This window comes from Chaetodon auriga, chromosome 15 (genome assembly GCF_051107435.1).
Source record: "Chaetodon auriga isolate fChaAug3 chromosome 15, fChaAug3.hap1, whole genome shotgun sequence".
NCBI lineage: Eukaryota > Metazoa > Chordata > Actinopteri > Chaetodontiformes > Chaetodontidae > Chaetodon > Chaetodon auriga.
The window spans coordinates 15768928-15780058 of record NC_135088.1 but is presented as its reverse complement, the minus strand read 5'-3'; the positions used below and the strand labels follow the sequence as shown (position 1 = coordinate 15780058).

At 41.8% G+C, this 11131-nt stretch overlaps 1 protein-coding gene across 1 annotated transcript; it reads left to right on the top strand.

The window, feature by feature from the left end:
* Nucleotides 1–809: 809 nt before the first annotated feature.
* Nucleotides 810–10063, top strand: scn4bb (sodium channel, voltage-gated, type IV, beta b). Its single transcript, XM_076751438.1, has 6 exons — nt 810–1190; nt 1444–1761; nt 6535–6698; nt 6791–7010; nt 9015–9144; nt 9361–10063. Exons 2-6 carry the CDS (start codon nt 1677–1679, stop codon nt 9455–9457), a joined length of 696 nt encoding a protein of 231 aa, XP_076607553.1. The 5' UTR covers nt 810–1190; nt 1444–1676; the 3' UTR covers nt 9458–10063.
* Nucleotides 10064–11131: the final 1068 nt, after the last annotated feature.

Here is an 11131-nt window from a genome sequence, read left to right as displayed (position 1 = left end):
GTGAAAAATGACTGCACACACCGCCGCAGTTCACAATGCACTCGCAGCTGCGTCACAATGATCACAACAGAGCAATGAACGCCTCATGACATACAAAATAGTTTGACCTTCTAGACACTGAATGGGACACACATGCACCCGTCACCGGTGGCTGTGGATGTTGATTATCCTGAGCCAGGGAAATATGAGTCCCGACAGGAGCCTGCCTTTCAGGAGAAGAGGAGGTGAGGAGAACAGAGCAGAGGAGAAAGAGAGTCATAGAAAATCAGAACTCTGCTATTGTGAGGAAGGATAAGTGCAGAGTGAGAGGAAATAGACAATAAAAGAAAGGAAAAGCAAAGCAAAGTCACATTGCAGTTAAAAAAAATCTGACATTTTGAATGGGAATAGTGGAATAACTACTGCACTGCCTCCCCCTCCCACTTGTAAATTCTGTGATGTTTGGATACCTTCATGGTGACGTTATCAGTGACAGGACACGTCTATTTATGAATGAAGCTTTTTTTTTTTTTTTTTTTTTTTTTTTTAATGGGACCGTGCGTCTGGCTCGGCCCTGGGGCTGCATTACACAACCTCCTCCTCAACCTGCACTGCAGAACTTTTCTCTGATCTTCACAAACACTCTGACAAAAGTGCCTGAGTCTGCATACACGCCCCGAGTCAGGAGATGGGGAGGAGGGTGAGGGAGGGAGGAGGAGGAGGGAATGGGGGTGATGGAGGAGAGAAAGAGAATAAGAGGGATGCGGGGGCAAGTGAGGGAGGGGAGACAGAGAGATGAGGGGGGAGAGAGAGAGAGAGAGAGAGAGAGAGAGAGGTGGCATGCAGCCAACGGAGAGGACAGGGAAAAGTTGTGAGATCGCCGGAGGGACGGGCAGAGAGAAGAGTCAGCTTCACTGGGGCTCTGCTCAGAGGGAATGAGCGCAGCGGCATTCCCTCCTGTCCGTCTGTCTATCTACGTCCCGGTCTGTCTTTCAGTTTGTCTCCCCCTCTCCTTTCTAATTGTCTCTGTTCCTGGCTGCCGCTGCAATGTGGCTGTCTCTGCAGTGAAAGTGCTGGCTGGCGGAATCTCCTTGAGTGAACCCTGACTGTGCGCAGTGAGCGTTTGCCGCTCTGCCGCTGTCCTGTCCACACTGACTCAGCTGTGCAGGCAGCCTGCCGGCCTGTGAGTGAACACCAGCTGCAGGGAGCAGGTAGGCTTGACAAAAACTTGAACTGCACTCAACATCAAATCGTATTTGTTATTTTTTACATTGAGGCAGAAATACTGTATGCGTATGTTGACACCTGCATGCAGAAAACTTGCAAACATAGACACAGAAATGTAATCTTTTACTGTACTGCCTGTGCTTTTGTAGTGACTCAATGTCCTTATTTTAAAATTTCAGTTGATTAACTTTTTACTTCTTTGCCCTTCTCCTGCTCTGCTTTCTGTCTAACCTACAGCCTCTTCTACACGAGTGCTGTCGGGGCTGGCAGGTAGGCTCCCCACCCCTGGGACTACTGTAGGTGCAACATTGGGACGTGCGTCATTTGGGGTTCAGGCACTCAGTCAGCATCTTCCAGATTTAATCCAATATAGCAGAGAGGCTAAGCTGTGCTAAAGGAGATTCTACCTGCTATCCCGAGCCCGGACTGGATCCTGCAGCAGTATTTGTTTTGGAGCACATCTGGCTGCTATGGAAGTCCAGTGGGTTGGTGTTGAACCCCCAAGGCTGGGCCCTCCACACACAGCCGTCGGCCTGATATTCTCTATGCTGCTTGGTAATGTCTATCTCTCACTTTACGTCACCTCCCTTTATTTGGTCCACCATCATCATCATCATCATCACCAGCTGATTTTGCGTAATTCCTCCTCATCCCTTTTTCTATGAAAACTTCATGTTTGTGTTTTTTTCACTCTTTATTGAAAACCAAAAGCTTGTTCCTCGATCAGCTTGTGTTCGGGTTTGTATGCAGAGCAATGATGCTGTGTTTCTGACATTGACCTTCATCTGCTTCTGACCTGCATACGTGTTTGCTGCAGTTGTGTTTACTGTGTCGGTACACTGGCATTTGAAAAAGGTTTCTGCTTTGGTTACTGGAATAGTTTGCTCATGATAAGTCGTTGTTGTTTTTTTCTTCTGGAGGTTATGTGTTTCATCTCATGAGCAAAATCTGCTGACTATAAATGCTGCTGATGTTTCATAAAAAATTGGTAGTTTGGAATAAAGTCTTGGCTTGGTGCTATCTGTGATCCGTATTGATTAGGATTGAGATTGTATGTCCACAAAAGGAAATGTGAGCAGAATAAAGTGGCCCTTGTGATATAAAAGCTGTGTTAGACTATCCACACTCCAGATGAGGCCCTGCCATTCAAAGCATATTGTGCTGGACAGGATGTATGTCTGCAGTAATAGAGCAGCAGCGTCACTCAGACCAGTGTCCAGTAAACCATCAAGATATTGAGGCTTTTGTAACATTGTTGTCCCAAGTGAATTCACAGGCAGAGGTGATGGTGTGGTACCCTCCTACGTTTTTTGTGGAAATAGAGTATCACGTGTGGATATAGGATTCTATATGCCTGAGACACCCAAGCGGACATCTTCAATGAATGGAAAAGCACTAAAATTTAGAGTAGATTCAAATTTTACTCATTGGAGACAGACGGTTGCCACCCTGCATTTATCCTGCAATAGTAAAGTAAATAAGTAATGTTTATCTTATTATAGCGCCTTCAACAGAGCAGGGCCACAAAGTGCTTCACAAGAGGATAAACTATTAAAAATAAAACCAAAAACAGTAAAAAATAAAGCATAAGCAACAACAGAGCTCAAAAAACACACAAAATTACAAACACTGACAGCATGAGGTGAGCCATCAGCCAATTAACAATCAGCCAATTTTCAGTAAAATACACCTGTTAGTATATGTATGTCAAATACCTCCTCCAACATTGTTACTACATTCATTACTTACAGTACATGCTTCTTGGCCATTTCCTTTAAACTTTAAATTTCATTAAACCTACATATGGGTGTGGAGCATCAGTGCAGCAGCAATGCTGCAAACACACACTGAAAAGCTAAACCTGCATGAGACCATGGTCTGTGGCATTATGTGTAGGAACTCTAAAGTACCTTCAAACATTCCCAGTCCCAAGTTAATCAAATTGATTATTCTCAATAGGTTTTGAATATTCATGAGTCCTCTCTCTCTCCCATTGGCACACATGAACTGACTCATCAGTGGAATTGTGCTGCCAGGTAAACACTTTTTTTGTTTCGTTTTTCCGGAATAAGAACATCTGTTTCTCTCTCACAGGTGTTGTCTTTATTTAGAAGGAACAAAATGCATTTTATATAACAAAAAACACAAGGTAGACTTAATCAGAGGATGCATGTGACCAAGTAGTTCAGATAAAGATGCTACAGCAGTTGCAAAGCATTTGAGTATCATCATTACATTGAGGATAAACCATCATATTGTGAACAGACTGGTTAGTTTGTGTAAACATCTACAAGGATGGGAAACCAGGCTCAGGTGGATTGAAGTGTTAAAGCTTGATATGGAAAAGAGTGAGATAGTGACTGTGAGTGCACTAAAGGAAGTTTGTATGTGTGAATGAAACAGTTCTGACAGGGTCTCAGAGTATTGGCCAGACAGTCGTAGGAAAGCAAATTTCTTAAGTGAATTTTGTTCCACTTAAAGAGACATCTTGTGTTGTTTTTCCACATCCTGACCATTCAGACCTGGAGCACTTCTCATGCACTGTAATGCCACCTCTCACACCCTTGAATAAGATTGATTCTCATCCTGTCTTAACTTAAAATGTAAAAATCACAGTTTTAAGACCACAAACAGATGTAGTGGACATATGAGCCAATATTAGCTAATTGCAGATACAGTATATCTGTGTTGGTGTAAATGTCAGCAAAGAAACTGCAGAACAGAAATGTCACAGTAGGTCAGAGATCATTTAGAGACAGTGTCACCTTAACATGGTTTATCCACAAGAGAGCAATGACAATCATCAATATTGTTTACATTATGTCTTTATGTGTCATAAAATTATTATTGGTCCACAAAGCGTAAGTAATTCCCAAATATCGAGTCCAGCATCAGCCTCAAAAATTCAGTATCAGTCGAGCTGTAGTTTTATGCTTATGCATATTCATCAACTAAAGTATTGTTCGGACGTTGACACATATAGGCTAGAAACTGGAGCAACACTGTTCTACTTTCATCTGAAGCCTGAACCTTTACCTTGGAAAAACAAACTTAACTAGAAACCTCAATGAGAAATGCAGGAAAAGAGACGATGGGCAGTAGGTGTCTGATTTCAGGGAGAGTGATATTTGTTGAGACAAAACAAGGAGGTCAAGGTTCTTGAAAGATGAAATACATCATCAAGTAATTTTTTCCTTGGTCTCTTGTCAGCAGCTTCGGTAGCTGCAGTGATCAAACTGGGCAGTCTTATGGAAAGCAAAGGTTTTAAGGACACACAGAGGAACACAGAGTGGAAGCTTGAAAGAATGACAATAGAATATCACAAACATGTTGTCAAAAGGTTGTCAGAGGAGCCTGAGTGGCACGAAACAATGCAAATGAGACAGGAGGGGTGATGCTGTTGCTTGCTCGTCACTGTTTCTATTGCTGTTTTTGCAAGCTCACTGTGCTGCATTGGACCAGCTGAGGAAAAGATTGGAGGGAGGGAGTTTGCCAGATAGCAAGAGTGAGATGAGAATGAATCAATAACATTCCCACATACAGTATACCCTCCTTTGCTGTGTGAAGCTTTATCTGCTGTTCTTGGTTATTCCTATTTGCTGCAGTGGTGCTTGTCAGCCGATGACCTTGACCATGTTATGACCAAAGCAAAGCACAGGGTGCACGAAACAGAGGGCAGAAATCACAGGGATGTTAGAAACAGTGCAGAAATGCTACAGCTGCATTATATCAGCATCGCGTTCGGGTGCTGATGGTGTTGTGCTGGTTTTCTCTCTATAACCTCTGCACCTGTGTGCTAGCTCTGCCCAGCACCTCATGAGCATGTAGTTTACACCTCACACACTAGATGGAAGCATTAAGCACAAGGTGTGTTAATGGTCTGAGAGACGGAGAGAACAGACCGACAGTGACGTCTGTCATTGACCTGCTGGAGCTACATACTGTGCCTCTTTGCTGCCTCTGACCTTGACACATGCCTGATCCCAAAACGGAGCTGCTAAACAAGAAGGGGGAGCGCCTGTCTAGGACGAATGAGAAGAAAGAGAAAGGACAAACAATGAAAAAAAGAGTTTACCTGTACCATCTGCTTTGATTGGCGGAAGTCAGATTTAACCACTGTGACTTCCTGATGCTGTCAGACTGTGGTCCCTCGTCTAAGGTTACGAGGGGCACTGCAGATTCCATCCTCTCATATATCCAGTGATGTCACAGCAAGGACTTTGTGGTGTCATGTTACTGATGGTTTGACTAGTCAAGTGCCAATACCGGACATGTTATGTGAATATGTTATAATGTGCTCCTAAAACCACAAAAATTCAACTTAAATTTTAGAAAAGGTAAATAATCTCTAATGTATGTCCAAGAAATAGTCCTATTTCTAATATGAGTGAGTATGTTTGCCATGTATGTTTAATTAAGAATAGCAAAATAAAGGATTTGAATAACCAGGTTACTTGATCAAATTAAGCATGCATATTATGCATATATATATATTACCGTATAGTAAAAGCACAGAACTGGACATCATGTGCATTGTGTTCCACATTGAAGAGAAGTCTTTCATTCCAGCCTCTTGGTGTGTATGAGGCAGATTTATTGTCACTGTCCACACACCTCTCCTCATTCTGATCGTTCACTGGATGAGCAAACCAGGATTATTTTGTGACGTGACCACAAATCAAGTCCAAGGAGGCCGCACACTAAGTGCAGATATTGTGCAGGGCACTGTGAAAGCCTTATGTAGCATGTCCGGAAGAGAAAGAAAGAAAACCAATCAGTAGTCAATCATTCGTCTTCAAGCACAAAACTTAAAAACTTGGTGAGAACCGACATAATGTATTAAATGTCAGTAAGATGAATTATGTTGTTTTGTCATCTAGGAATGTCGATATTATGCTCAAAGGAACAGTTTGATATTTTGGGTAGATGGTTATTTGCTTTCCTGCTGAGAGTCTGAGAAGATTGATACAGGTACCTTCATATCTGTAAATATGAAGTTACAGCCAGCAGCCGATTATCTTAACTTCGCATAAATACTGGTAAGCTTTAGAGATGCTGGTTGGTAGACTTCGTTATCTTCGGACTAAAACAGGCTAGCTGTTTCTAGGTTTTATGCTAAGCTACGCTTACTGGCTGCTGGCTGTAGAGGTATATTCAATGGACAGAGTGAGAGTGGGATCATTTTTCCCATATAACTCTCAGCAAGAAAACAAATAAGCGTATTTCCCAAAATGCTGAACCATTGCTTTAAACAGACTGACATTGTGTTCACGCTGCTGCACTGTAAAGCTGATATTCTTCTTGTGTTTTCTACCTCTTCCTCCTCAGGCATGTGGTCTGCTCAGGCCCTCGAGATGTCTGTAGGGAAGATTCCCTTCCTAGAGGCAGTGAATGGCAGCACAGTAATGTTGCCTTGCACATACTCCAGCTGTATCGGCATCAAGAACCTCTACTTCAACTGGCAATTCAATGACAACGGCACCATGCAGAAGGTAGGAGCCTTCTGTCTGAGAGAAGCATTCACCTTCAGCTTTTGGTAACTTGTTGTCATTCTGGATGATTGACAGCTTGTTGGTCCTAACAGGTGTGTGAGTCAGTGATACCATCAGAGGGGGCGGTGCCACATGTGAGTATATATCGAGACCGGGTGGAGTTTGTGGGGAAAAACGATCGCAACAACATCTCCATCTTGCTGTGGAACATCACCTTCGAGGATGACGGCCAATACACTTGTTTTGGACGCAACCCCAAAGAGAAGGGCAAGAACCACAGTGCCATCTTCAAACTCATCGTGGTGGACGAGTGTGAGTGGTCAAAGTCTGTGAGGGAGGGGTCTGATTTATTGTTCTTTCATCATGCATACAAATGGGGTCTTCTGGCAAAATGGTATTCCTATTAGTTGCTTAGTTACAGCTGGTGATTTGTTATTTTTTAGGGGGCCAAATCCTAAGTCATCCTGTAGTCATGTCTCCCCTGAAATATTTTGTTACAGAGGTGGTCTGAGGGTTTATTTTTAGCTGCACAGAAACATTATAGGAATATTACGGGAATACTACAGGCAGCAGTGTGTCTCTATGATCCTCTAGCCCTTTTGCTACTACACACTGCTACTTGTCACTTGATCCTGAAGGTAACACAACTCTACAGGAAAACTATAGGCCACAATTTGAATTTAGTATTTATAGTATACAGTTTAAAGAGTATTATAGATCCAAAACTAAACTGACAGAAGGGTGAGACTGAGGGAAAAATAAGTGCAATTCCAAATCTGACTGCTGCTTCAGCACAATGAACAGCATCATGGATCTATCAATACACACACATGCACAGTTAGGCCACTGATATTTGAGTCGTGGTCGGCGCCATAGATTGTAACTTCAGTCAGATAAAGGATCAGTGAGTGAGGGAGACTAGAGTAACATATTCAACTAAACAACCCCTCTGTCCCTGCGCTCTCTCTCCTACCAGGTGATGGAGAGGACGGGTGGCAGAGCAACAAGGCGGATGCATTTTGGTCAATTTGATAACAAGGGGGATGGAGTCTCCCCTCAAATCACCTACTGGTTATACACACAGTAGACATATTTTTTGTAAAAATGGTCCTAAATCTGCCCGTTATTCATTTATCCTTTGAATATTTTTTCTGCCCCTTTCAGCAACTAAAATGAGACCAACTGTGTGGAAAACTTCCCAATCTGACAGCACATCCCTATAGATATCGCTCGCTTAACTATATGCCCTGACATGCTGTATATTGGCCAATCACAAATGTGGAACAGCTCATTGGGGTTTACTTCATGCCCCCATAATGTGCATACTGAAGTGAGAATAAACTAGACCATGCATTCATTTATATGTGGAAGATAAAATAAATCAGGCCACATATACAAGAACCATCCAGCTGAAGAAATATGGAGTCTGCTGAGAAAAAATTAACCTTGCACAGGAAAAAAATTTAGACAGAAAAAATCCTGCAGAAGGAAATAAAACCCGACCAGACTGTAAAAGATAAAATAAATAATGTGGAATTAATTTATGACAGATTTGTTGTTTGTGTGTTTATTCAGCTAGTTTTCGAAAAGTTGGGTTTTGTCCACCACACACATGCACGCACGCACGCACGCACGCACGCACGCACGCACGCACGCACGCACGCACACACACACACACACACACACACACACACAAGCACAATCTAGAAGCGCTGATAATCCTACTTTCCAGCTAAACCAAGTATTTTTTAGTTTTTATAATCATGCACTTGTTCTGATCTTCAGTACTGTTTTAATGAGAATGAAGAGGGTCTACTAGCATGTTAAACCTAAATTAGTCTCTCCTTGGAACGATCACAATTTCTTTCTTCTTTCTTCTTCATTCTGCTGGTGGAAACTTTGAACAAATGAGAAAACAGCTCCACCACCCACCCACACAGATGCTCTCTCAGTGCACTTGATACCGATAGCTAACAGGGGTGTAGAGAAAATTCACCATATGTTTTTGTAAAATTGTTCTGGGTAAGTGCCAGTCTAGCTTTTAAAGTCTAGAAAATGAGACCAAATGTCTCAAGAGATGAGCTCCTCATCATTCTTTGTATATACAAAGTCTATGTTGTGGTGTGTCAAGCCAACAGGGGATGGCTGTTGTGGGGTCACACTACAACTTGTCTCAAATAGAAAGCACTGTAACACCTCAAAAGGCAGCCGGGGCTCTACCACATGATATATAAATGTCAATGTTCTGGAACCTCTCAAACTGTGTATGTGCAGATTTTCCCATCATCGTCACTCTGGTCTTTTGTTCGTTTGCAGTGAGGGTGGTGGACAACTCGCTGGCCACCATAATAGCCTCAGCTGTGGGTGGAGCCATCGCGTTGATAATGGGCTTCATGTTGCTCAAGAACTTCACTCTCTTTGTTCTTTACAAGCTTGAGGAGAAAAAGTGAGTTTTCACGACCGCCTGGATATTTATCAGCGATAGAAACCTTTCCTGCTGTTTCCTCAGAGTACATTGCTGGTGCTTGGCAGCATGTTTTGGATAGCTTAGATACTGTGCATGCTGAAGCTAATTTTAAATGGAACAAGTTCAAAATGTTTGTTTAAGCAGCTGCATATGTAGAGCTCTGACTTTCTCTCTTGTCCCTCGTTTTTTCTGCAGTAAGGAGTGCCTTGTATCTTCATCAGGGATCGACAACACAGAAAATGGCCTCTCAGGATCCAAAGCTGATTCAAAACCAACACCAAAAAAGAAATGAGAAAGCGCATGTATATACAACCATACAGTACTCATATTTATGTACCTTCTTTGCATATACGTATTGGTAGGTGTATATGCGTTTGCACACATGCAAATTCATTATGTTCAAGTTGGGATCCTAAAAACTCTGCCTGGCTGTGGCCTTCAAAGGAAAAACACGTATGTGCATACATGCTATCACATGCGCATGGAATAGTAACTGTGCAGATGATATACAACTAAAGACTGTGCGAATCAGGAGTGCACACAAAGTTATTTAAAATGTGCATGCAATTTAATAATTTTAATCAAAAGTACAATGGCACCTACCAGAGACACTTGGGTTATTTGTGATTAATGTCTTAATTCTATATATACTGGCATCCCTCCTCCCACCTGTTTTCTTATATTTCTACCTCATTTACCCACAGTGATCAATACATTACCAGGAAAAACACATTCAAGCTTATCTTTGTTTTTTTTTGTGTGTGTGTGTGTGTTTAGAGGAGCAAGCCGAGGGGAGTCAGTAATTGATAACAATTAAACATTTGACAAGTCAAACAGACATGCACTTTTACATCATGTTATGTGGCCTGATGTCACAAAGAGCATAAGTATCAAGTCCAAAAAAAAAAAACTAGTCTGGAGCCGACAAGATTTAGATTTCCCCAGTTTTTCAGCAGGCTCCATACAAGAGAAACACGGTGGATATCTTTTCATTCTAATCATCCACTGGCAAAGTCATCATCTGATACCTCTTTACTGAGCAAGTAAACTGAATGTTAACCTGTCCTTCAACCTTCCTTTCTCTGGTTTTGTGTTTGTACTCGAATGCATCACTGTGGTGTATTCATGCATTTCAAGAAAGACCCAATTTAAAATGCTTTGTAAGCACGGGGGGCTGCTTAGCTTGTCTGGAAACAGTTGTGTGTGTTGTGCAATGAGTGTAAGCATAAGTGGAAGCTTGTTTATGGTCAGCAAGCTAAGTGTCTCTGGTAGATGGTTTCCTTTTGGATTCATTAAATTAAAACAAAATTATGTGCACATTTTATTAAATGATGGGGATGTCTGTGTGCACGTTATTGAACTGTGAGTAAGGGTTAATACAAAAAACGTGTAGAACAGTTGTATATCATTTTTGCACAGTTGTGCACTTTTTTTAAAGTGCTTTGTAGAAATGATTTATCAGTGATTGTCTGTGGCCACAGCCAGAGCACACCAAAATTTAAAACTTCGACTGTTTTTCATCTGAAGTCAGAATAAAAAAACTTTTTTTATTTAAGTGCTTGAAACAGGGAATAATGCAATGTACTTACAGCTGGGCTGAATCCCTTTTTAACTATCACCAAATTCACAGACGCCCTTTAATAACACGGTCAGCTTCATCAAAATCTAATTTGGATTTTGAAAGCATGTGATATACAGCAAGTTCTAATGCGCAAATCTACTGATCAATTTGTAACTGCTTTCTACAAAACACCTAGAGCATGTTGCCTGATATATTCAAACAGCTGTAGTAAAACAAAGGGCGATTTCAGGAGTGTGACGTGGTACTGAAGGATTCAGCCCAGCTCTTCATCCTCTACCTTCTTTCTGCTTGATATCAAACACAGGTGCCTGTTAGTGCTTCTGTGCTCCTCTGCGGCAACGACAACTATGTATTGCAAAACAATTTATAAAACTCAGCAAACAG

Excerpts from the sequence above, each read along its gene's own strand:
- scn4bb (XM_076751438.1), top strand. The coding sequence starts at position 1,677 with ATGGAAGTCCAGTGGGTTGGTGTTGAACCCCCAAGGCTGGGCCCTCCA. Across the intron at positions 1,762-6,534 it reads GATATTCTCTATGCTGCTTG|GCATGTGGTCTGCTCAGGCC; the intron begins GTAATGTCTATC and ends CTTCCTCCTCAG. Across the intron at positions 6,699-6,790 it reads ACAACGGCACCATGCAGAAG|GTGTGTGAGTCAGTGATACC; the intron begins GTAGGAGCCTTC and ends TGGTCCTAACAG.